At 34.2% G+C, this 27,376-nt stretch overlaps 3 protein-coding genes across 5 annotated transcripts; 2 read left to right on the forward strand and 1 right to left on the reverse strand.

Annotated features, from left to right (window-relative positions):
• The first annotated feature begins 2,731 nt into the window (after nt 1-2,731).
• Nucleotides 2,732-6,206, forward strand: LOC7493907 (cinnamoyl-CoA reductase-like SNL6). Its single transcript, XM_006375929.3, has 5 exons — nt 2,732-3,152; nt 3,784-3,944; nt 4,097-4,285; nt 5,038-5,375; nt 5,729-6,206. Exons 1-5 carry the CDS (start codon nt 3,017-3,019, stop codon nt 5,820-5,822), a joined length of 918 nt encoding a protein of 305 aa, XP_006375991.1. The 5' UTR covers nt 2,732-3,016; the 3' UTR covers nt 5,823-6,206.
• Nucleotides 6,207-12,461: 6,255 nt separating this feature from the next.
• On the forward strand, nt 12,462-21,919 carry LOC7493908 (protein TORMOZ EMBRYO DEFECTIVE). Its single transcript, XM_024583979.2, has 14 exons — nt 12,462-12,882; nt 13,015-13,197; nt 14,241-14,390; nt 15,971-16,188; nt 16,340-16,625; nt 17,038-17,172; nt 17,378-17,496; nt 18,188-18,344; nt 18,431-18,677; nt 18,766-18,842; nt 19,986-20,105; nt 20,311-20,441; nt 20,527-20,701; nt 21,299-21,919. Exons 1-14 carry the CDS (start codon nt 12,583-12,585, stop codon nt 21,605-21,607), a joined length of 2,607 nt encoding a protein of 868 aa, XP_024439747.1. The 5' UTR covers nt 12,462-12,582; the 3' UTR covers nt 21,608-21,919.
• A 2,743-nt stretch (nt 21,920-24,662) lies between these two features.
• Nucleotides 24,663-26,692, reverse strand: LOC7493909 (NAC domain-containing protein 71). 3 transcript variants are annotated; one of them, XM_024583383.2, is made up of 7 exons: nt 26,433-26,692; nt 26,314-26,343; nt 25,969-26,160; nt 25,616-25,878; nt 25,378-25,495; nt 25,192-25,292; nt 24,663-25,124 (listed from the first exon to the last, which is right to left on the reverse strand). In XM_024583383.2, exons 3-7 carry the CDS (start codon nt 26,135-26,137, stop codon nt 24,939-24,941), a joined length of 837 nt encoding a protein of 278 aa, XP_024439151.1. In that variant the 5' UTR covers nt 26,138-26,160; nt 26,314-26,343; nt 26,433-26,692; the 3' UTR covers nt 24,663-24,938. The 3 variants fall into 3 exon arrangements, with proteins under 3 accessions (XP_024439151.1, XP_024439152.1, XP_024439150.1); XM_024583384.2 differs by lacking the exon at nt 26,314-26,343; XM_024583382.2 differs by having other exon boundaries at nt 26,314-26,689.
• Between the last annotated feature and the right edge of the window lie 684 nt (nt 26,693-27,376).

Below are 27,376 nucleotides of genomic sequence, written 5' to 3' on the forward strand. Positions count from 1 at the left end.
TAGCTATTGTGTGTTGGGCGATAGCATAAAAACGGCCCAGTTAATTTAGTTGCATAATCACCTAGTGATTGTTCAGGCACTGTTCTAATATGGCCTATAGCGATAGTAAAAATTAGTCCAAAGAAAATTTTTATTTGTTGCTTTCTTCCATTATGCTTCAGTTTACATTTACTTTCCGAGCCATGAAATTTTTTCTTCATATATATATGTATCCGTTTATCCTTTCTTGTTGTTGGAGCATTTCCACTGCATATAGAGACAGTCCTTCCATTAACACATTAGAATTCGCAAAGGCTCTTTCATCAGAGGTAAAGAATGAAAGCCTGCTTAATCATTTAATGTCTACAGAAATTATCAGATATCCAATTCTGTTAACAACTATTCTAACACAGATATGTAAATCGATTCATCTGTTCATGTTGAAAGACAACCAAATCCCATCCTTACTGGTTAATGTCAAGGAAGGAGAAAAGAGTCTTACAGGTAAGGGCAAAATGGATGACTTGAAATATTTAATATTCCATCTGTAGGGGTCATCTTTCGGATGAATTATTTGCTTATGAGAGAAAGTTCATTTGATATTGTTCATGGCTATTAAGTTTATGCGATTATTTGTGCCTCATAAATATAAATATATATGTGTGTGTGTGTGTGTATTCTTGTGAATAAAGTATGTTTGATTCCTCTGGTTATGGGATGCCATAAAACCTGGATTATGAGAAGTAAATGGTGCATGCAATCTGCTTTCTTCATCCTTACGGCTGGGAAAGGATGCCAGGTGACAAGGGATATCTCATTAAAATACTATGTTTCTGTCTATATTATTTATCAAAACTTATTATAAAAACTTCATCCCTTATCCAAAAGAAAAAAAAAGGCCATCTCCTCTCTCTTAAGAGCTTGGATATTGTCAGGAGTTAATTCGGTATTATAACCTACACCATAACTTTTGTCCCAGAAGAAGCAGCGAAGACATCAAGTCCAATCAGATGATGATTTCTCGCTGCATTTTTGGGTAAAAAAGAAATCGTATAACCTTTACTCTTACATCTTTAGTTATTAATCTCAAATGATTTGTTGGTTGATTTTCCAGGACATCAGTTTCTGACACTCGTTCAATCATCTCTGTCAAATAAGGTAGCTCCGTACATGAGTCTCTGTTGAGAGCTAACCTACCATGGTGTTTAATGTGTATCCTCAGATAAACTAAAGTTCGATTACAATTTTAAAGCTTGAACAATTTAGTTTGTTCAAGCTAAACTATAAATTCTCAAAGTTATGTGAACAATTTAGTTTGTTCAGATAAACTAAAGTTCGTGTAAAAAATAGATTTAACAAAAGATATAAATTGTAGCTTTTCTCGAAACTAAAATTTTACCATAATTTGAGATAAAGAGTAAGTTTAAATAATTTTTGAAGTAATAGAATACCTGGAGATATTTCTAATCAAACGGAGAAATCATTAATACAAGAATGGGAAGACAGAGCTGGCGCAAATAAAGGCTTAACTCCTCTGCACCAATTTCAATACAAGCGCATTTAGCAAGCTAGTTACTGTATCAACTGCCACATGACATGATCAATAAACTGTTAAACTTGGAAAAAGAATCACAATCACAGATCTGTGCTTGACAGAATGCATGATTAAGAAAAGAAACCCTCTTTATAATTGCAAGCCGTGATCTCCCAGGTGGAGTGATCTATCTGTTTCTTGAGTACTTGCTGTCAAGTTGGCAGGTGATCTCTTGGACGGCCTCTGACTGGCCAGGGAGGCCAGCTTCACAACTCTCTTGGTCCTCCAGCTGCACATGCCAAATGCCAGTACTCTTGTTAAAACCCACTTCGCTCTTCTTTTCTATCTGCTTACTCATGCATTGAACATAACTGTAGAAACAAGAGAATCCAAACCCCTCGTTCATATCATTATTAAAATGTACTCCAGGTTTATTGATTTTATTGCAATAAATTAATATTTTCAAGATATATAGGATGAAATTAAGATGGTCTGTGTACAATCTGATATCGTGTTCTCTGGTATCCATTATTGTGTTCATGCCCTTGGCATATCTTGCAAAGCAAGCTACCAATTCTTGAAGCCATACATTGATTGCTTCAGTTTTTGCTGTCACTTCTTTCTAATTTTATTCAAAAGCTCTGAAAGCCATACTCTTCGTTCATGGCCCAAGGCAGTCACTGTAATCCCTTTGTTTTCAATAATATACACGTATGATTTGATTAGTAGCTCGTGAAAGGGGAAATTAATGATCCAATCCCATATGCAATATCAACGAAGCTCATATGTTCAATATAGAAAAAAAAGCTGAATCGTGACGTATTTAAGAATCATTTTCTAATGAATTATATAATGTCAGGCATTGGATTATAATAATAAGCATGACGAGTAGTGGAATAAAACAGAAGCATAGAAGAGAAGAACCTTGATGAGCTGACAGAGTCAAATCCCAGATGCAGTGCATGGAGAAAGTAAATTGAAAATCACGAAAAGTAGTTGACTTGCAGAGGAGCATTAAATTCTGAAGTATTTCCAGCTATACATCATGTAAATGACTCGACTCATCATAATCATCAGCAAATAACAATGCACAAAGGACTCCACCACCTTGCCAGCTATAACTTATAAATACTATGAAGATGTTGTGTCAGTATTGGTTCATATGAAAGATTACATGCTGTCTCCATCTCTATCTTCATTAAATAGATAAGCAAGCAAGCATGCAAATTCAAACTCAAAATGCTAGCTGCGCCTAGTTTGCTACCAAACTCACTATACAATGAACCCCACCAAGATTTAATGCCATTTTTCACAATGGAAATCCTTTGTTGGCTCTTTCCAAACTCTCGTTTCTTTTCTCTGCTACTTACAGTACCTACCACCTCCCCAACTATCACCAGCCACGTTCCTTTAATGCTCTCTCCCAGTTAAATACTTGCATATTTCCTTTTCATTTTGCCTTGCTCATTTCTTCTTCTTCTTTCTCTAGCGAAGTTAAAAAATATGGCAACAGCCGCTTCTTTCAATCAAACTTCAAAGACAGTTTGTGTAATGGATGCTTCTGGGCCTTTAGGTTCTTCCATTGTGCACAGGCTCTTACAGAGAGGTTACAGTGTCCATGCTGCTGTCCAAAACCAAGGTTTGTTTGGGTTTTGTTTTTTTGCCTTAACTCTTATTCTCTTGTAATTTTTTCTTATTATGAATCATACCTTGCTTGGTATTCGTGATCGTCATATGCCTCCTAATTAGTTCCCCATAGAAACTTTAGATGGATATTTCCTGGCTCCTCTACCTTATTACTCTACAATCGAGCCAATCTTGTCTTTATTTTTTATATGATTATAGAGCTAGATTATTTGGTCCGCTTCCAGCAACTTCAATTAATTCAAACCCTGATGGAATCATGTATTCCTCCTAATAATTTTACAAAAATCAACTTGCTCAGTTTCAACTAGAATAGAATATTTATTAGCCAAAAGGGAGACATTAATATTGGAGAAAAAAACAATATTATCAGTTACCCTGCAAAGAAATGGAGATTCTTCTCCTTACAGTACTGGTCATACCGAATATAACACCACTCGCCTGCTTTATGTATGTTTCCCAAGGCTAAGTGTGCTATAGTTATGTGATTACTTGTTTTCAACGTTCATAGTAATTCGTACCAGAGTGTATGTAGAATTTGTTTTCTAGTTTTCACATATTATTATTATTATTCTCATGTACGGAATTTCTCTCTCGCGTTGCTTATTGGACAATTGGATTTGCAGGTAAATTATGGCAATCATTTGAAGGATTATCCTGCAACAACGAGAAATTGAAAGTTTTCCATTCCGACCCTTTTGATTACCACAGCATAATGGATGCCTTGAAGGGATGCTGTGGCTTGTTTTATTCCTTTGAGCCCCCCTCAGATCAACCCACCTATGATGTATGCCAACTCTACATTCTTCTTCTTATATTAGTGCAGGAGCGCGCGCGCACATACGGGATTATTAAAAAAAAAACAAATAAATAAAAGAGAGAGGGAGGGAGATATCAGAGCAATGATATTGATACATAAAGCCCGGTTGATTGGTGCAGGAATTCATGGCTGATGTAGAGGTGAGGGCAGCACACAATGTATTGGAAGCATGTGCACAAACAAACACTATAGACAAAGTTGTCTTCACTTCCTCTGCAACAACTGTTATATGGAATGACAGTCACAGAAAGGCACCTGATCTTGATGAGAGAAATTGGAGTGACCTAAATTTCTGCAGAAAGTTTAAGGTATTCAAGATCTTTTAAATTCTAAACGCTTCATCTTAATTGGTATTTGTAGGTTGCGGATGCATACGTTTATCGAAAGACTAGTCAATATTTCTATTTTACGGAGATGGAAGCACCACAAAAGGGTGCTGATTTTTTTTTCGCTTTATCTGATTTATTGTTTGCCCCTGTGAATTTCATGCCAGTGCAAGTATATGGCACAGAATAATCACATTAATCATAAATTTAGAAGATGATGTTGGCTGCTTATTATTTTGTCAACATTTTCTGGCTATTCTACTCCCTATATCATTAGCTTAGTTTGGTAAGTAATGGGGTGAGGTTAGTTAGACAATAATATAAATTATATTTAGAAACCTCACGTAATAGCTTGAGTTTTTGGGTTAAGATGATTATTTGACATGATATCAGAGCTTTAAAGACCAAACAGTCGCAAGTTCGAATCTTATCACCGTCATTTTCTCTCCTAATTAAAATTAATTAACAGCATAAGATAGTATGAATCTATGCAAGTTTCAAACCCAAAAGACTTTTACTTGAGAGAGTGTGTTAAAGAATAATACTAAAAGCTTAAGCTTTTGAATCGAGATGATTATTTGACGAAGCTAACAACAGAAAAGCATAAATATTCCCATATTCTTTCATCCAACTCTAGTTATTATGATTAATAACTATGTGGAACCAGATATGTTGACCTGCTTTAAACTTGTAATAGATAAGTTTTGATTGACGAGATTTACATTTCTGAGCAGCTATGGCAAGCACTATCAAAAACGCTAGCTGAGAAGACAGCATGGGCTCTAGCAATGGACCGAAGCATCAACATGGTGACCGTAAATGGAGGGCTCTTGATGAGTCCTGATCTAACAATCGCAAATCCTTATTTAAAAGGAGCAGCTGAAATGTATGAAGATGGTGTATTTGTTACTGTGGACCTCAGGTTCATCGTGGACACACACATCCATGTATTTGAAGACATTACATCTTATGGAAGATATCTCTGCTTCAACCATGTCATCAAATGCAACGAAGATGCTGTTAAGCTCGCTAACACGCTGTTGCCACCCTCCGAATCTTCACTTCCTCAGAGGTTGGTTTTGACATGATGACTTGTTATTATCATTTCTTTTGTGGCTTGAAAATCTGATCAAATGCCTTCACAACACATGTTTGGCGGTGTTCAGATAAAAAACTAGCTAGGAGTATGAGCGGAAAAGAGTCAAATTTTCAGAAAGTAGTGTAAAGTGCATGAACTTGAGCTTGTGTGTATAACAATGGAAGTGTTCACTCTATGCATTAACCTCTTTGAGATACTTGCAAGCCATGCTTGAATATATAAATCAGCAGTTCTCCAATCTGCGGTGGGTTTGTGGCTAAGACAGAGTGTGTGTTTTGTGGGTGTTTAGTGCAGTAAGTAACCTTTTCTGTTCACTTGGTTTGCAGTTTGGAAGATACAAGAATCCACCAACAAAGGATAAGCAATAAGAAACTAAACAAGCTAATGGTGGACTTTGACAGTAAACTTCGAGTTGATTGATTGCAGCCCAGATGGGCAAGCAAATAATAACTTCATCTGCGCTCCCATTTTTTTTTTTTCTTCTTAGATAGAGATGTAATGTTCTTTACTGTTACATTTTCTAGGTTAAAATGAGCTTCCACTGATTTGAGGCTGCATATTCTGTGTAGAGTCCTTGGTTCTGGCAAGGAAATACTTGTACTTTACCATTTGATTTTATGTCGAGTTCATCAACAATGGTTTAGCTACTCAAAACTCTCTAGGCATGTCCAAGTTTCCTTTGATTCTTAACTTATCAAGGAGATCAGTCTGATAAAAGTAGGTTCAAATCAAGGTTTTTCCTTGCTCTTCCTAAAGGGATATACGTAATCTGATCTTCTCCTAATAAATATGCTTTCTTGGATATATATAGCAAAAAAGTAAAAATACACGAATAATCAAATGAAGGACATGACTCAAGAATACATCTTCAGATAGGCCTATTACAGGCACTTGCTGGATTAGAAAGCCTTTGATTATTTAACTAAGCACTGGTGGATTGTGGCATCAGTTAACTCAATATTTTTTAAGGAAAACGGTTCCCTTTGTATTTATTTAATGGAAAGAGTTTTTAATTTGTCTCTGTCTATGTTAAGTAAATTCAAGTGGATCAATTAAAAAAAAAAAAAAGATGAGTCGAGGCTCTCTCCTATAAGAAAAGAAAAGAGAATCGTATTGCTAATTCATACTCTTATACTTGAAGAATCTATGCGTGAGATTTTTTTATTATTATTATAAATCTAACCCTTTTGATGTGAGAAATGACAAAGAAAGCCTTGTAGATGTTCGTCTTAATAACATAAATAAACGTTCGAGAGTGTTTGGGAATGCGGTAAAAACCATGTTCTAAAAAATTTTGAAATTTTTTTTAAAATAATTTTTTTTATATTTTTAGATTGTTTTGTTGTGCTGATGTTAAAAATAATTTTTAAAATACAACTTATTATATTTATTATAAGACCACTTTCATTCACTTCATCAATTGATAAGCCTCCCTTCCTTTTATTATATTTATTATAGAACCACTTTCATGTGAAGACCAACATTCCATTACCTATGCATCCATTGATTCATTTCAATAATCATATCTCGTGTTTTAAGACACACTCTTAGTCACTGTGAGTGTGGTTGGCTCAATTTCACATCAAAGTTATTGCAATTATGGTTGGCTAATTGAAATAAATTTTTAAATTTTTTAAAGAACATCTTGCAATTAATTTTGAGTTCTCCACTTTATTTTTACCCTTTTATATTTAATATTTGAGATTGTGACCTATACACGAGGTGCTTTTTCAATATTAAATTAACTTATTTCTTTCCATAAAAAAAAACAAAAATCTTTCTTTCAAAAAATACAAGTTTATTTTAAATTGCATATGGCTAAATTCTAAACTTTTTCATGCATATTTTAAGATGAAATAAATTGTTTTTTTATCATACTTTAAAAAATACAAAAATCAATTAATGGATATCATAACAAGTTTGTGATTATCCATAGCATTTGACCGAAATTTCAAAAACACCACAAAATTCAATTTGTTTAATTACTATATAGGGTATAAATTTTACAATGTAATGTATATTCCCGGTATTAAATTGAATGAATTGGAAAAAATAAAATGTTAGGAACTAATTGTAGACTTTAATATTTGGGAATATTAAATTACACTATAAAGTATATCCACATGTATTAAAGATACAAAATAAAAATAAATACATCGTTAAATTTTGGGCTTTAAAATGGTTAGGTTTTTAGTCTGATATGGCAGAGACATCCTTACCGAGGAGGATCTATTCTTAAATCATAGACATGCCAATGAATTGAAACATGACCTAGGAAAAAACAATCAATTAATAATGTAGCTTACCATAGGTAGGATATACTAGCGGTGACGCGTCTTTTTCATGCACAACTAGTCTCCTTACTCAGACTCTTGTAGACCAATAGGTGGTGACCCCTTAACCCTTCAAATAATAGTTTTATGATTAATCCCAACACATCCAAAATCACTTTCCATTTAAGAGGAAGACCTGTCATTCGACGTTATGCACACCACGACAACCTTTATTACTCCTTGAAAGTCCACTTTCAATTTAGAAGGAAGACTCATCATTCGACGTCATGCACACCACGACAACCTCTATTACTCCTTGAAAGTTTCAATACAAAATTAATTGTGATATTCTCCCATTTCCATTCCAATACTAGAAGAGGTTGTAACTCTCTAGTAGGTTATCGATGTTTTAACTTTATTTGCTGATAAAAAACACATCTTTCTACAAACTCTGCTATCTCTTTTTAATACTAGATCACCAATAGTATTCTTTTAGGTCTCGATATATTTTTGTGCTCCTTGAATGAGCTTAAAACATGATTCGTGGTCCTCTTTTAGAACTTTTTTCTGTATATATATATATACACACTCCATGACAAGGACACCATTTCCTATTATTCAGAAAAATGTCTTATTATTTGATTTTACTGTAGTCTTCATCTTTTCTACTTTATTATTTTATTAAGCCTTTAAAATCTTGTTACATAACACTAGTTTTACTGTTATATATGCCTTCAAGACAATCAATGAAATTATCACCAAATAAATTAACCATTTCTAAATTTGATATTTCACCAGTTCTCACAAAATTGAATTCTAAACCCTAGGTATTTTAAGCAAGTTGAAATGAATATTGAATAAATAAAATAATAAATAACTAATGTAAATTTGGAATAATTCTCGAAGGTTAGTCGAGGAATACAAATAAATTCATTCAAAAACAATATTAAATTTCATCAAAAACTTGGAGAATTACTTGGAATTACTTAAAAGACTTGCGTCAAAGGAAAAACTATAATTTTTGAAAAATTTCTAGCCACTCCTTCACTTTAAATTGTCAACCATGAGAGATGAAAAATAGTTTTCTTCATCTTTTCTTCCTTGTTTTTTCTCCAAAATCTCGTAGGAAAAATCAAGTTAAGAACATAATGTGTGAAATTAATAGAGTTTAAACACTTAAACACAATAATCCAAGGAAGATTAAAGTGTGAGAAAATGAGTGTTAGAGAAAGAAATCAAAGAAATTAGAGGAAGAAAAAGGAGTGGTGGAAAGTTACCCGCAAGACTTATTTTAAGTACAAAACAAATGGGTAAAGTGTTTTTTCTCAATTACCTTGTTGATTTCATGAGGTTTGACAAAATTAAGCACAATTCCTAAATTTTTAAATAGTCATTTGGTATTAATGTTCATTTAACATTAAAGCATGAAGTGTGTCTGCCATGTTAAATCATGTTTGTTTTCTATATAATAGTTATTGATAATTTGAATAAAATTTCAAACTCTTTTCAAATCTTATTCCATTTTAGCCAAGGATTTCTGAGTCAATACTATTTGAGAACATATAGAATATTTTTTTTAATTCATCTAGGGTGATGAATTTTCTCTTGATTGGTCAAGTATCTTTATATAATTCAAGGTATAACTAATGTCTACCCCATAATTTAATATATTTCCTACTCGTTGGTAACATTCGCACGATAATATTAACTTTCCTACCCGTGGGCAACATTCACGCAATAATAATATTCTTCTTGCTTGTAGGCAACATTCAAGCAATAATAATATTCTCCTTCTCGTTGGTAACAATCACACGATAATATTATTTCTCTTGCCCGTTGACAATATTCACACAATAATAATACTTCTCATGCATGTTAGCAACATTCATGTAACAATATTTATCATGGCCATAGGCTATGTTCACATAACAATATTATTCATGTCCGTAGACAATATTCACATAACTATATTTCTTATGATACACATAAATACACAATACATATAATATCTATCACATTCGAGCATTCAAAACTTTTAGCAAATCAAAGAAGTAAGGGGACGATTCTTACCTTAAACTCCTGTTATACATGCTCTAAAGAAGACGGGTACCACTCTGAATACTCCTCATGCTCCTCCAACCAAGTGAGCTCCTCCAAATACGGATGATCTCGCTCCAGCACCTCTCATGAATAAAATAAAGGGTATCATTATTAATATTTTATGAACCCCACCATATATGTGAATTCTCGTATACTCTTAATCACATTCACACAAGTTCATCATCAATACTTAGTTTAAACTTCTAATTATTTTTCTTTAACCAATTCATCCAATCCATTGGAGTTTCTAGGTCATTCAATTTCTCATACTCATACTTATTCCATACCATCAAAACACATGCTTACAATTTTTATTCTTCATCCTCAACTCTACTTCACATGTCATTAATATATATTTAGCTACCACTTCTCAACTTATACATCCTTCTAAATTTTCTTGCAAGGCATTTATGAATTCATTCGTATCATCTTATTAATAATAATATCACTACTTTTATTTCTTTGAAATTAAACTTTCCAAAATTTATCAAGTAAAGCATTCATACGGTTATCAACATGTCAATGCTTATTCATGCATCACCACTTATGCTCGCGCGCGCGCGTGCGCGCGCACACACACACACATATATATATATATATATATATATATATATATTCCAATTTCTTTCTCAACGTTTAATCGTTATTGCTGATAATTTTTACTATGAGAATATTTTTACCATTTGAATTTAATCATGGTATTCCCACATTTCTTTTCAATTTGGTCGAAACTATACCTATAGAAACCATGTGTCCCTTTCAACCTTTTCCTTCTAAATTTAATCTTAAACCCATTCGTTTACACATATAACTACCATTATATAAAAATCCTTATACAATTTCTTATCTCTTCCCCTATAACTTATTTTGGCTAAATGGCCTCCATGAAGAAATCCATGAATTCTTTTCAAATTCTTGTTCAAGATTATTTTATCACATTGGATTTCAAGTTTTAAATCATTAATCCAATACAATATTACATTCAAAATCCTTCCTCTTAATTCTTATACTTAGGCCGAAACATCCAAGTCCATTTCCTTTGGATTTTTTTTCTACATTTTCCCAATATTTCAACTTAATCAACTCATTTACATGTTTCACTAACCAATATTTAAGAATACAACTCAATTTTCCTATTCCTATTTTTTTCCCCTACTGTAGCTGAATGCACCCCTATAAGAAATCATGAGGTTTCTCTTCAATTTTCATCATAATTTCACTTAACCTAAATCATGAAACATGTTTAACAACACAATTCATAGCAATATCAACAACAACACATTTCACTACTACATCTTCCATAAGCCCTAACAACTTTGATTTCATCGAAACATGTATTCAATCAAGTTTTCTAAATTTTTCAGAAACTAGTAGCAGATTCAAGAAGCAATACGTAATTAACCATTGCTTATATGTTCAAACCCATGGTCAGAATATAGAACCTGGAGTCTTTCACAATATATCTCAAAAACAAAAAGATCCAGCAGTTAAATTAGACATGATTGCCTTTATACCAAATTGACCTGAAAAATCAGGGTTCTCTAGACCTTTATTGCCAAAAGAGAACAGCTTCTTCCTGGTGTCTTTATTTAAAATCTCCACCATGCATAAGAAATATACTGATATTTTGAACCTCTCTTCCAAATTTATAAGCAATCTAATGGTAGACGAAAAAGAAACACAGTGTTGAAGTTGACTGTTCCGAAGTAAGAAATTCCAACTTTGTACAGTTTTACTTTTTCAATTGTAACTTCCAAACAAAAAATGATATTGGAATACCCAACAATTAGATTGTAGAAGAGGTTAAGAAGAATACCATATCCAAAATTAGGATTAATTTGACAGTGAAAAATGGCACAATGGGCTTCACATTAATGTTATCCTATTTCCATTTCTCTTATCCATAACCATCATAAAAATTTGCTTAGAGTTTTCATCACTTTTGGTTAAAATAGTGCCATTGTATGCGAGTCTTATAACGACAATCAACAATTTTCATGTATAAAATCATACATTATTTTTTTTTAGAATTCTACTCTATTAATATTATACTATGGTTGTTTTTCTCTCCAATTTATAAAAACCTTCCTTTAGATAATTATTTTACCTAGTTAAGGAATTTACACGATTCATTACTGGTTAACATTTCACATATCAATTCATTACTTTATTTCATTCAAAATTCAAGTTAAATTTCTAAAGGTTCTCATCCCCATCCATAGAAAATTTTCCTTTTAATTATCATTTTTTTATTAAAATTTATTATTTTTAGCATTGATTTATCGATTTTAAGTTGAGGGTTTACACACACATTTATTATTTCACGAATCAATTCATTACTTTATTTTATTTAAAATTAAAGTTAAATTTCAAAAGATTCTCATCTAATCTATAGAAAATTTTCCTTCTTAATTATTATTTTTTTATTAAAATTTATTATTTTTAGCACTGATTTATCGATTTTAAATAGAGGGTTTACATACATATTTATATACACAATATATATATATATACTATTTTATTTTATATATGATATATAATTTATAAATATATAAATTTTTTACTTGAGAAATAATAAATATAATATGAATATGAAGAAATCTCAACCAGTAGCCACCCTCAAAAGAAGTGCAAAATGTCGGGACCCACCAAGAAATAAACCCACATCCTTAAACCCTAACATCACTTTTCTCTTTGGCTTGCCCTTACAAGCACAAACAAAACCTTCCTTCCTCCTCCTCTATCCCTTCCACCAAAAATTTCTTCTCCGTTCTTTAAACACCCATATAAAGCTAACTCTGCTCCTCATGTCGTCATTACAAATAAAGAAAAACTACAGGTGCGTCCCGTCTCTGCAGCAATTCTACAGCGGAGGCCCTTTTGCTGTCTCTTCTGACGGTTCCTTCATTGCTTGCGCGAACGGGGACGCTATCAAGATTTTGGATTCTTCCAACGCATCAATAAAAGCCAGCATAGAGGTTGATACAGATTCTGGTCTAACCGCCTTAGCTCTTGACCCCAATGATAGATTTCTTTTTTCTGCCGGGCACAGCAGGCTTATAAGGGTCTGGGACTTGTCCACTTTCAAATGCATCCGCTCTTGGAAGGTATGTTTAATTTTGACTATTGCTGTTTTAATCGAAGTTGGTTTGATTTAGAAATCGATTTTGCATTGATTAATGAGTGATTACTTTAGTGGTTTTGTTTTGGTTGGTTGATGTGTTGTTGCGATTGGGCAGGGCCATGATGGTCCTGTGATGTCCATGGCTTGCCATGCTTCTGGAGGGTTGCTTGCAACTGCAGGAGCTGATAGGAAAGTACTTGTTTGGGATGTTGATGGTGGCTTCTGTACTCATTACTTTAAAGGGCATAAAGACGTTGTGACTAGCATTATGTTCCATCCTGATACCAATAAAACTCTGGTAACTTCTATGCAACTTATGACAACACTTCTTACCCAGTCATAATTATGTTTGTTGTTGTTGTTGTTTCCTTATTTACCTCTATCCCTTGTGTGATCTGCACTCGATTTAAGCTCTTCCTCTTTTCTTAAGTCTAATGTTGATTTTATGATAACTGGACAACATATATGTTAGTTAAAGACTAGAATTTGTATTTAAGTTCGAGGTTGCTAATACTATGCATCACTTTTTCCTTTTTATGGCTAACTTTAGAACAAAACAATTTCTCACTTAAAATCAGATTTGGGGATTGTAGTTCCCTCATGAGACTGTAAAAAATGTGTGCAGTAACTTGGTAGAGACAGAGGACTAAAAGAATGAGGATTTACCAAAAATTATCTTGAAGAGAGGAGGATTGCTGAAAGTGCTATTGAAAAACTCAGCATAAAACCCTATGAAAAAGAGGGAGAGTTTAAGTTATATTGAGCAATGCAAACTGGGTTATTGTGTCATGTCACTGTTAATTTTAGGGATATTGTCATTGACAAAAAACAACAGAGCAAAGACAACAGAAAAAACATAGGTAGGTAACAACTTGCTTCAAATCTTAACGAATGCCTACATAGTTAACCAATTATTAATATTCAAGTGTGAAACTGAATTAGTTGGCTCTTGAGTAGTTTAATGGGATATTTTACCCTAATTTTTGTTTAGCTTCTTTTCAGATTCTCCTTAAGATTTGTCTGGGCCTTTTTATAAAATATTGTTTATAAAATTGGTTAGGCAGTATGTGTTTCAGTGGATCTTGAATCATATTTGCTGGATGGCCACAATATGAATGTGTCTTCTCTGCATGCATGGTGACATTTCCTAACTTAAAAAGACTATTAGTGGGTTTTTTTTTTTTTTTTTAATAACATCAAATGGTCTATATAGTTAGAGCACGGGATGATTTTAGATTGCTGGATGAATTAATCTTTATGAAGAAGACATGTTTTTTGCGTGCTTCTGTGCATTTAGTTACTGAGGTGTTATAGCTGATCTTTTTGGCTGTTTTCTTATAGCTTTTCTCAGGAAGTGCTGATGCTACTGTACGAGTTTGGGATCTTCTAGCAAAGAAGTGTATCGCAACATTAGAAAGGCATTTCTCAGCACTTACGTCTATGGCAGTGTCTGAAGATGGATGGACATTGCTTACTGCTGGAAGAGATAAGGTACGACTTAACTAATCTTGATAATATCAAAAGAAATATGTAAAGTTTACTTTGCTTAATGTTGAATTAGGTTTATTTAGGTAGTGTTTGGTATGTTGGATAATATTGATTGAACTAGATTAGATAGGATAAATAACTTTCTTGTCTTGTGTTTGGTGTGCTTTGGATTGGACTAGACAATTTGTTTTATTTGTGTTCGGTAGACACTAGACGGGACACAACCAACCCGAGGCCTGGACCAATCCAAGGTTAAAACAATAGAGGAAGGGTTGATCCGACCTCACCAAGTCAAAAACCTGGGTCGACCTGGGACCCAGTCAACCCGAGATAAAACACATGTCAAAAATCCTTTGACGTTTTTTTGAATTTTTTTTTCAAAACGAGGTTGCTTTGATTTTTTTTTAATTTGGGTCAAATTAGGTTGTCCCTCTTGACCAGTGACCCAGATCAACCTGAGTTGACCCTTCTGACCCGTGACTCAGGCCTTGCCCTGTTTCGACCTCCTAGTTGAATTTTAAAACTATGATAATACTCATTTTTATTCTATTGTTGTCTCAAGTTAACCTGAATTGATCATCCCGACCCGTGATCTAGGCCTTGCCTCGGATTGATCTCCTAGTTGGATTTTAAAACTATTATAATAATTATTTTAATCCTTGCGTTGACTTGGGTTAATGATCAACCCTATTTATGATCCGGGTCCTACACCAGATCAATCCTCGAGTTGAGTTTTTAAAATATAATAATAATTACTTTTATCCTTACGTTGACCTGTGTCAACGGTCAACCTAACCTCCGCCTAGCCTCGGGTCGACCTTCAAGTCGGGTTTTAAAATTATAATAATAATTATTTTTATCCTTACATTAATCCGATCAATGGTCAACCTGACCGAGGCCTTGTCTCGGGTCAACCCCCGAGTCGGGTTTTAAAACTATGATAATAATCACTTTTATTTTTACGTTGACTTGGGTTAATGGTCACCCTGACCCATGAGTCGTGCCTTGCCTCGGGTCGACTTTCGAGTTAAATTTTAAAACTATGATAATAATTACTTTTATATTTATGTTGACCTAGGTCAATGGTCAATGGTTAACCCGACCTATGACCTGGGCCTCGCTCTGGATCGACCCCCGAGTTAGGTTTTTAAATTATGATAATAATAATCATTTTTATCCTTATGTTGACCTGGGTCAATGGTCAACCCAATCCGTGACTCGGGCCTTGCCACGGGTCGACTCCTTAGTCGGGTTTTCAAATTATGATAATAGTTAATTTTATCCTTATGTTGACTTGGATTACCCCGGGTTAATCCTTGTGAAGAGAATTTGACAAGCTTGTCCTATCTTTTTTTATGAGACAAATTTCTTCACTAGAACAACCTTGAACAAGACAAAAATGATTATTATACTGTCCAAAGATGCACCCAACAACTTCACAAAAAATTATCATGTCCATGTCCAGTACATCATTGTCCAACATACCAAACACTATCTTAGTATGCTGCAGTGGTCTCAATCTGCAAATGGCTTTTTTGCATATGCAAGCTGTTAACCAGAAACCAATTTCTCTGTGATTTTAGGTTGTAAACTTGTGGGACCTTCATGACTATGTATGCAAGATGACTATTCCAACTTATGAAGTGCTGGAAGGTTTGTGTGTAGTTAAATCAGGGACTGAGTTAGCTTCATTTCTGGGTTCATGCAATCAGCAAAGTGGGAAGAGGAGAGACAGGTCATCACCAATTTATTTTGTCACAGTTGGTGAACGTGGGATTGTACGAATATGGGATTCTGAATGGTAAAATATACAGATGCTTTTTAATTAATTAATGTGAAATCTATTCTACTGGATGCTTTGGGGACTGACTTGCATGTTTTATCTTGAATTGTGCTTTTGAGATTGAAATGTACCATATTAGTTCATTCTTATTATTTGTTTGTTTTGACAGTGGGGTTAGCTTGTATGAACAGAAGTCCTCAGATGTTGCTGTCTCCTCTGACACAGATGATTCTCTGAGAGGCTTCACTGCTGCTGTTATCCTTCCATTAGATCAAGGTTTACTTTGTGTGACCGTTGATCATCACTTTCTGTTCTACTCTCTACTTGGACACCCTGAAGAGAAATTCAAGTTAATTCTGAACAAGAGGCTTGTTGGGTATAATGAAGAGATTCTTGACATGAGGTTTCTGGGAGAGGAGGAAAAGTTTCTTGCTGTTGCTACAAATCTTGAACAGGTAAGTTGCTAGTTAATTTCTGTTACCTTGATCATATATGTGCTGATATCTGGAGGCTAGCAATTAATATAGTGTACTTGGATATATGGTTTGGTTGCTTTGAGTTTTATACAACAATTGGTAGTTAGCAATTGCTGCATGTAGATGCTAGATATTTAGTATGATCACTGGATTAGTTTTTGGCCAGAAAGAAATAGATGTTTCTTGATATGTTGATCTGATAAGCATCTCTTCTATAGTTACTCTCCTTTCTTTTAATACTCCTATGTCCATGAAACTGCTGGGTATTTGATAGTCTATGTATACTGATCTTGGCTAAATTAGAGTGCTTGGGTTTGTTTGTAATGTTATCAATTCGAAATTCTATTTGAAGTGCTGCTTCCTAACATGTGTCTCAATTTGCACAATGCAGGTTCAAGTGTATGACATGGAATCTATGTCATGCTCCTATGTATTGGCAGGTCATACTGAAATTGTTTTATGCCTTGACACCTGTGTATCAAGCTCTGGAAGGCCACTTCTTGCAACAGGAAGTAAGGACAACAGTGTAAGTTTCTTGTTTTTCTACAAAATGTTGTGGTAAACGGCTTGTTTGTAATTTTCCCTTTGCTGTTATGCACTAAAATAATTAATGCAATTGTCTGTTTTTCTTTGGTATTTGATCTTAACAATAACATGCTAGTTAGTTATTGTGTTTAGTCTCTGTTTGCATTTGAAGTTATGCTAAATCTCTTAGTCTGTTCTGTGAATAGGTAAGGTTGTGGAATTCAGAGAGCAGAAATTGCATTGGTGTTGGCACAGGTCACATGGGAGGTGTTGGAGCTGTTGCATTTTCAAAGAAGTGGAAGAATTTCTTTGTTAGTGGTAGCAGGTGAGCACTTTCCCAGGCAATTCTATTTATTCATTATTTGGATTTCACATGATGATGCTCCAGTTGTGCTCCGTGGCAGCAATATTGGATATTGAGAAAATGTTAAGTGTTGAGAAGTCATGTTGCCTATATGATATGTATCTTTCTGTCTGAGAAATCAGTCTAGTGTAATGGTAGAGGTCTTGAGCCTCAACCACAAGCCCACAACAGTGCAGGTTTGATTTTATGGAGCAGCCAATTCTGTGAAAATGCTGAAGAGTAGGGCTGTCTCCAATAGGTTATATTTATTGGGACTTTTGATGGATACTGGCCCTTTTCCTCTCCTAAGACTGATGCACATAGGAGTTTGGTTTGGTTCTCAATGTCAGCATAGTTGTCATGTTTATTTTTTCTTCCTCCCCTGATCTTCTTAATCTTCTTATTGTTTTACCCCCTTTGTGCCTTATTTAAGCCAATCTGAGATTTTTCTTTTTAAGAATACTTATGTTGATATTTAGCTTACTCATAAATCGCTAAATGTGACAATAATTCAATATGCCTTTCTGTTCCATTTGCTGCTGCTGCTGCTGTGTGTGAAATAATATCATTATAGAATTGGATAGTATCTTTTTATCTTTAGTTTACACTTAATAGTCAATATTTTCTCTTATTTTGATTGTCACTAAATATCCTATATAATGCCTTTGGTTAGTGATCGTACCATCAAGGTGTGGAGTTTAGATGGTATCTCAGATGATGCAGACCAGCCTATAAATTTGAAAGCAAAAGCTGTGGTGGCAGCACATGACAAGGATATAAATTCGCTGGCTATTGCACCAAATGATAGTTTGGTTTGTAGCGGTTCACAAGTTAGTAGCCTACAAACCATTACTTCTCTACGTAGTTTCTATAAATTATCTGTATTTAATTGTTTAATCCTGATTTTTTTGTTCAGGACCGGACTGCTTGTGTGTGGAGGCTGCCAGATCTGGTATCTGTAGTTGTACTTAAAGGGCATAAAAGAGGAATATGGTCAGTAGAGTTTTCTCCAGTTGATCAATGTGTTATAACAGCATCTGGTGATAAAACAATAAAGATGTGGGCTATAGCTGATGGGTCATGCTTGAAAACATTTGAAGGGCACACATCAAGTGTTTTAAGAGCATCATTTCTTACTCGTGGAAGTCAATTTGTTTCGTGCGGTAATGAGGTTTATGCTGCTTTAGTTTTTCTTTTAAATTTTAAATGTTTGTGATCTTATTTTAAATCAGCTTGAATAAATATTTTTAGGTGCTGATGGTTTGGTAAAGCTATGGACAGTCAAAACAAATGAATGCACTGCTACATATGATCAACATGAGGACAAGGTGATGAATCATTTTTTCTTTCTGAACCAGCTGTCTCTAACTAAAGTTCTCGTTTTCTACATTTATCATTCTGGATACTGATGTGTAAAACAACTGAAACACTGTAGTGAAGAATTTTCTAGGCTCTTACAACAGCACAACTGTAAATATGATCTTGAGTTGATGATCCACATGCAAGTGGGCAAGAAGTTTACTTTCTTCTATGCATGGCTGCATGGATGATTATCAATTTGTTGGGTCGCAGAGGATATCAGTTATTGCATTAACCTAGATTTCATTTGTTCTCATACAGTATGATTTCTATAGAAGGCAGAAGTATGTCCAAGTAACAGTGCTAAATGATCATTAATATGGGAGGTCAGGTTTTACCATTGTACTAGAAATCATGAAAGGTCAACTTTGCAATGCGGCATCCTTCCTTGAGTGCTTTCAAAAGTAAAAGTGAGGGGGGACAGGAATGAAAAGGGTACTCTTGTGACTTGTAATCAGTCTGCCTTGGCCTGGGTAGAGTTTGAGGGGAGCAGGGTTAGTTTAGGATAGAGTATGCATCTGAAAGTAATGCTTATATTTTGATGATCTTTATTAAAGAAATAGACAAATAGTTATTCAGGCTCCTTATGGCTTTGATACCATTTCTCTGATGAATGATCCTTTTAGATTATTGAAACTAACAAAATAGTAATGATGTGGGCTGAGTTAGATGGGTCAATGGGAAAAGCTGCGTTTGTGCCTGGTCCTTGACAATCTGTATGCATCCAAATACCCCATCAGGGGCTGGTAAGGTGTTGCTGATTCGGCTATTGCATGATTAGATCTCTTTCTCAAGAGTGTTTAGACCATTGCCACATCATGGTTATTTTTGTAGTAAATGTACTTGATTGATTGATTTTTAAATGTACATGAACTCATGTACAACAAATTTGAAATATAGGAATAGAAATTTTGACAAAGAACAGGCACTAAATTTACAATTTTCTCTCCCCAAACTATACTTTTATAAACTTACCTCTTACAATTTTTTGTATAGATACTCAGAAAAATTCTGTTTTCTGGTGCAAGCAGCTCATGTAGTTGAGAGGCTTTGTAGTCATTCACTAATTTTGTGGTGCTCATCCTTTGCTAATGTAAGATTTTGATTTGCAGGTTTGGGCCTTGGCAATCGGAAAAAAGACAGAAATGTTTGCAACTGGCGGTGGTGATGCTGTTGTTAATCTGTGGTATGATTCAACTGCTTCAGATAAAGAGGAAGCTTTCCGAAAAGAAGTAAACATGTTCAACTCTCTTGGTGTGCTATTTTTGGTTGTGCTTAGCAAACTAGAATGAATTATGTAACCTTACAAGTCGTGAAGTTTTATTATCTTGGTCGTACAATGCCTAATGTAATTACTGTGTTGGATGGTGCTGAATGATGTCATATCATTTGAATTGTTTTTTTAGTTTATTAATAATACTTGTTGGGTATGTGCAGGAGGAAGGGGTATTGAGAGGTCAAGAATTGGAAAATGCTGTGTTAGATGCTGACTACATTAAAGCTATCCAAATAGCATTTGAACTTCACAGGCCTAATAAACTTTTTGAGTTGTTTGCTGAACTTTGCAGGTTGGAAATGATATTACATCAATAAATATGTGCCTATATGTGTTTTCTGTATGCTATCCCATTAGCTTATTCAAGTATCCTGCAGGAAGAAGGAAGGTAGCAGTCAGATAGAGAAAGCCCTCCATGTTCTTGGCAAGGAAGAAATTCATCAACTTTTTCAATATGTTCGTGAATGGAATACAAAGCCAAAGTTGTGTCATGTTGCACAATATGTGTTGTTTGGAGTTTTCAACATCCTTCCTCCAACAGAGATTCTTGAGGTGATTGTCTGACTTGTCCTTATTTCAGTTGTTCATGGTAACACATGCATAAAAAGCATTTCACTGGATTCTGTAATAATCTCTCATGGGTCAACTGTTTCAGTTTAACATAGAGATGGCTCATAGCATGCTTCATATCACAAGCTTCTAGATACTACAAGTTTAGTCATTGTGTAGATACTCAAACACCAGATTTTGAATACAGAACAATCCAAATATTGAAGTCTAGTTAATATTATTTGTTGCTTCAGCGTTTGCTACATGCAATTATCTTAGCATAAATAATTCATAATAGATCCCTCTAGGCTTGTTTATTGTGTTTGTGTGTGTAATAATACTCTTGATGCTTGTTGCATGTTGCAAAATCCATGAATATACATTTTTGTTTTTGGGAACATAATTAGGTGGTTGATGTGAATGTTTTAATCACTCTTGGTTGCTGCAAGGGATAATTCTACTGGTATTTCATGGGGTTCGGCAATTCATTCTCTTAGTTTACTTTTGTAGAAAAATAAAATTAATCAAACATCATTTATATAATTTGTCAACTCTAGATATGCACGTTCAACTTAGCAGTGTGATGGTATCAATGTTCAGATAAAAGGCATCGGGGAACTTCTTGAAGGTCTTATCCCATATTCCCAAAGGCATTTAAGCAGGATAGACAGACTTTTGAGGAGCACATTTTTGCTCGACTACACCCTACATGGAATGTCAGTTATTGAACCAGATACTAATGCAACAGAAATGAAAGATGCTGATCAGGAGCAAGAGCTGACTTCAGAATTGTTGAAAGAGAAGGCTCCCTCAAAGAAACGGAAATCAAACAAATCTAAAGATAGTTCAAGTAAGAAAGTCAAGGGTGCTGCTTACACAAGCGTTGCTCCAATGTCCTTGAAGGCATAGACGCATAGCACAATTCATATGACTGCACTCTGTGATCTATTTGTTTTGGCGTACAAGTAGGGGTTTGCTTTCACTGAAGATAATATTTTTGACCTAGAACATTGTTAGGTGTTTGATTCCACAATGCTTTCGCTGTAACAAACGTTGCATGAAAACCAATATTTCTACACGAGAGTGTTGATTCTCGTTGTTGTTTTTTGACCTGTACAAAATTGACAAAACTCTACTTCCCTCGTCCATGTGAGTGGTGTAAGAGAGTTTTCTTCTCTGGTGAAGTGAATGGGGTGAAACCGTGGCATTCAGCATTCTTTAGTAGTTGTGATTATCTGGGGGTCGACATTGATTCTTGTTTCTGTCAATTTTAATGGCACGCAATGTCTGTTGTCATAGCTGCTTGGAAATGATCAACCAAATTCGTCATTTAATGAATGACTTAGTTATTTTTGCGGAGAAGTCGAACACTTGATGCTGATAGATGCTTATTATGGCAGGCTTTCTCAAGAGACATTATAGGGTTTTTCAGGGAGCGTTCTGTATCAAGAGACACTCAAGAATTTGCAGGAAAAGAAATTGGAGATGCTAAGCATTCTTGTGTACAGTTTGGAAGTTTAGGAGTCTCAAATTTTGGAGAATCGTACATGTCTTTTCCAACTAAATACAAACATCATTGGCATGCATTTTGGCACGAAAAGCTATTTGAAAAGCAACCGCAACCACACTGCCAAACAAACCCTTAAACTACAAAAATTGAGAATTATGTATGATTGCAATCTTTCTTTCTTTATGAATCCGGTGGGAATTGGAAACAAAACTTGATATTTAGGGCTCACAACTTTAGGCAACTCAATTTTAAATGCACTTGTAATGTAAATATTAGATCAAAGTTTTTATTTAGAGGGTGCGAGAGTTGGGTAATTGTTATTTTTTAAAGTATTTTTCACTCGGAAAAACATGAAAACAATGTTTTTTTTTTATTCATTTTTTATTTTAGTAGATCAAAAACGACCCAAAAACACTAATAAAATTAATTTGAAAAAAAACAATTTTAATTTTAATAAAAAAAACAAAATAAAACTTACTTTCAAATCAAACCATGTTTTAGACTTGAAAATATATTATGTTTGAGTAGAAGGTAGTCCAACACTTGAACTTATACTCAAGTTGCAATACGATAGTAAGGAGTCCAATATAATAAATAAAAATGAAAAATAATATTCATTATTTGGAGTGTATTTCTTGCGTTGTTCTTTCAAATACAAATCCAATTCACATTGATGTTTTGAGTAGAAATTCCCAGAAGAATTCATGGAGAGCCAGCTTCATCCTGCCAAAGTGCGTATTGACACACCATCACTGTAAAATCTTGAATAACAATAACGCACACAAGTCAACTTAAAATGAAGATCCAAAACATCAACATATATAATTAATTAAATGAAATCCTAGCCGGCTAGAAGATCCATGCAAAATTGTAATAGAGAGAGTTATTAATTTACATTAAAATGAAAATAATTAGAAACTAACTTATATTTAAAGGCCTTATCAAAATTTAATTATAAATTTATATGCATGAAACTAATACTTGTTATTATTTTCATACGAATAAGTTAATAGATCAATATGAATAATATTACGTACCTATATAGCATGTTTGATGCTGATAAATTAATTGGGCCAAATTTTTTAGACCGGTATCGAAATTGTGAAAATTGTTTTTAAAGGAAAAAAAAGGTAATATATTCTTAAAGATTCCTATCCTGAAGATGACAACGACGATGAAATTAAAAGTGAATGTCAACATGATGTCAACATGATGATGATAATGATAATAATAATGAGTGGGTTATATGTTTGGTGTTAGCTAACATGAGAAAATAAATGTTCATACTATAATTATACATTTCAATAAGTTGTTTAATACGACTAGTAGAATTGTGATATATGAGAACTCTACATAATTGTTCTGCTGCAGGATGATAGGAGATTTTTCTATGAACATGTATGTTCTGAAAAAGATTGGTTATATTATGAAATTAGAGCAGTTAGGCTTTATTATGAACCATAAATTAAGTATTGACTTAGTCTTGCGGTCTAAACCTTGGAATTTTTTAGCCGTTCTCATGTAATAGCATGTATATATTAAATAGTTTGCTACCAGAATTACTTGGTATGTGTTTTTGTAACTCATCTTTGGCAACATTTCCGGCCCAAAAAATGAATTTTTTGCTAGACAGAAATTTCTTAGAGAAAAACCGAGCTGTCATGCCAAAAAAGAGTTTCATGTCAAATTTTATACTGTCAAAATTAGATTTCGGTGGTCAAAACATTTTTTTACAATGATTTTAACTTTACTCGCATACATATATTTCTTCTTTCTTCTTCTTGAGAGAAAGCAAACTTCAATTCCCCCCCCCCCCTATTTTTCTACTTTATCTTCGCTCTAAAGCAATAAGATCAGAACTGTTGAGAGAGAGAGAGACAGAGACAGAGAGAGAGTGAGTGAGAGAGAGAGAGAGATCTGGCCGTTCAAAAAAACGAAAGAAAAAAAGTGGAAAATTGTTTTTGGTATAAACAGATCCATATAGTTTCTTTACCTGCTACTGTGTTGATTGTCCGACATGTGCTCATAGAAAATTAAGATCCATTTCTTACAAAATGGCAAGAATACCCAAATCAGTGTTCATCAAGTTCAGTGACGCATGCTTGCTCAGTGCTCTGGCAGTAGTTGAACTTACTATACATTGGTTGCTGAGAAATGCTCATATTTCTAATAGCTGAGCTATACAATGCTACTGATGGATGCGGTCAGAGAGAAAGTTGCTCTTTTGTCTCCTGTCGTCATATATATATATATACATACAGCAACCAAATTCCTGCTTTTTCTTTCTTTCTTTCTTTCTTTCTTTCTTTTTTTTTTTTTTTTTCTGAAGACGCGTTCAGGTCCGTTAACTCCAGTTAATTTACGGTTCAAATTCTACCTGTAAGATCTACAAATATTATGATATCCTGTTTCATCCATTTAAGCATCAAGGGGACAGCTGCTCTCTATTCTCCATACCTGAACACTTTCAGTCCTTAAAACTCAGAAATCATAATACAGAGGTGCAACATCCTTGCAGAAATCCATAGGATTAAACATTACAGACAGCTAGAGATAAAAATTACAGAGTCATGAGAGTTGCATAAACAGTTGCTGATTGTTAGTGTAAATATTACTCCCAGTGATCAAATCAACTCGGGGGAAAAGGTAGTTTGTTTCGTACTTTCTAGTTTCTAGCTTATGTTTCCTATCAGTACAGAGCAATGATAAGAAACTATTTACACGGACTGGTCAATCCCAGAGAGATCCGAACCCGTTGAACATATCTTCCTCAGTACTGGAAGTTCCTGGGCCATTGTCAGCGTGTAGTTGCCCTGTAAGAATCAGTGGCTGGTCATAAAATATGAATCCATGGTTATAATCCTGCTGATCATAACCGGGGAACAATTGCAGATGTGGTGGTATTTCAAGGTCCACCTGTAGAGGGAATAAAGAAAGCATCAGGCTTAGATAGACATTAAAAGACTTAGCTATCGAGTCTCACCTCTTCTGGAATTGTAAATTCTACAGCATGGTTCGCAGAAGCAGAAGCTGCTAAGCAATTTGTTCCACCATCATCACAGATTAAATTGTCAGTCTGCTGATCTGCATATCGATTTTTAAGATGATATTAGAACAGATGTTATTATAGGTTGAAAGATCACTCTAATCACATTTTCAAAACCAGAACCTTCATCAGATGCTGGAGGACTACTAGCCTCCTCCTCTGTCTCTTTAACCTTCATATATGATCCTTCAGTCTTCTTGTCTAGCGTCTTCATCATTACTTTACAGAGAACCAGAGCCCTCTACAAAAGTTGGATAGGTAAATGGGATTCATATTAGAAGAACACAACAACAAAATAATCGTATGATTGATACGAATATGCTGCGTCTCTGTCTTACACACACACACACTATAGACGTACCAGGTCCCGGCAATTAGGTAAATTGAAACTTGCACTGAACTCGTGCATCACATACTTGATTCCATCCTTGATACAGGAATGAACAAAAATCTTTTTTATACCAATTACTTCCCCATTAAGTTCAGATGTTACTTTACAATCCCTTCCTTTAGCTTGCCATGAACCTGTATTTGTTGACCTATTGATTCTCCCGTTATTTGTGTAGGAGTTCTTAGCATGGAGAGGAGAAAAGAAATACCCTTCTCGATCTTTTGAATTTATCCCTACAAAAATCATTTAAACGTACAAATTAAGTTCACAAAATGTTCATAGCAGGAAGAGAGACAAATATTTAAGATTGTCCATCTGCTTACAGGGTAAATCCCAAGGATCAAACTGGTAGATATCAAGCTGGGGGATTTTGCTGACTAGGTGATCATTTCCAAGTAACTTGTGCCTTAGAAAATGATTTATTATTTCTTCATTATTCGGACTAAATCTATCTCCAACGTCAGATGCTAAACATGTTGCCTTGCTTGTCATCTTTTTCCGCTAAATATTCATGCCTTCAAGAGATATTTAGCACAAAATTAACGAACAACAACAAGTAGTCACAATATGCTACAAGTGCAAGAAGGAAAGGGGAAAAAAAAACAAAAAAAAAAACAGCAGCTCTCTCTAGCAACTTCATAAAAGCAAAGTAAGAGATATAAACTCACACGTTAGAAGCAATCCTTTCATTCCTCTTCCTAAAACAGGAATCGTAAATGGAGATGAAGCTTTAAATTGAAGAGAGACCGAGAGCACAGGGTTTTTTTAGATATAGAAAGTGGCTTACCTGGTGTGAGCTGCTGTGGCACCAGAGGAGCAGATGAAGCACATTTATATAGAGGGGGGCTGCACCAGTGCTGCTCAGACCGCGTTGAGTCACGAGTCAAGATTCCATTCCCAGATTAAAGATGACAGACGCAAGGACTTTGAAATAATAACACTACCTCCCTTCCCCCAGAATTTCTCTACAAGTTTTGTAGGCCCCATTATCGTCTTTTTCCATGCATTCCAGAACCTTCTCACACTCCCGTACCAGTATCAACTTCACTATGTGGTAGACAGCTGAGTGGAGAGGAAATTTGAGAGAAAGAAAAGATACAATACTAATATTTACTTTAGAGTTTGGGATTTTTGTTATGGATCTAACTTTATCTTTTTTGTGATTGTATTTGTAACGGCAGAGATTGTTTTAAACAAATATTTGATTAAAAGAACAATGCATGATTTTGGCAAAACTCTTAAATGTATCTTTATATTTATTTTTATCTGTTTTTAATTTGTTCAATGAATTCTTAAATTTTTTTTTATTTCATTCACGTGTTTGAAAATATGATTACGATTACTTTTAAAAATATTTTTTATTTCAAAATAATTAATATGATCAATGAATCCATAAAAGAAACAACACAAACAAAGATCAAACAAGCATACATTTTTGTTTGAATGTGATGAACAACAACGAAGAATATTATTGAAGAATCTAGAACATCGGTTTTAAACCAAACCATATATGATAAGGTCGTGTTTGGAAATGCGGTTGAAACCGTATTTTTTTAAAATTCAAAAAACAAATTTACTAAAAAAAATTTTATGTTTTCAAATCGTTTAATACACTGATCTCAAAAATAATTTTTAAAAAATAAAAAAAATATTATTTTGATGCATTTCTAAGCGAAAAGTACTTTGAACCGTAACCGCTATCACAATTCCAAACATGAGGTATAGAGAGGT

The sequence above is a fragment of the Populus trichocarpa genome, chromosome 13 (genome assembly GCF_000002775.5).
Source record: "Populus trichocarpa isolate Nisqually-1 chromosome 13, P.trichocarpa_v4.1, whole genome shotgun sequence".
Lineage (NCBI taxonomy): Eukaryota > Viridiplantae > Streptophyta > Magnoliopsida > Malpighiales > Salicaceae > Populus > Populus trichocarpa.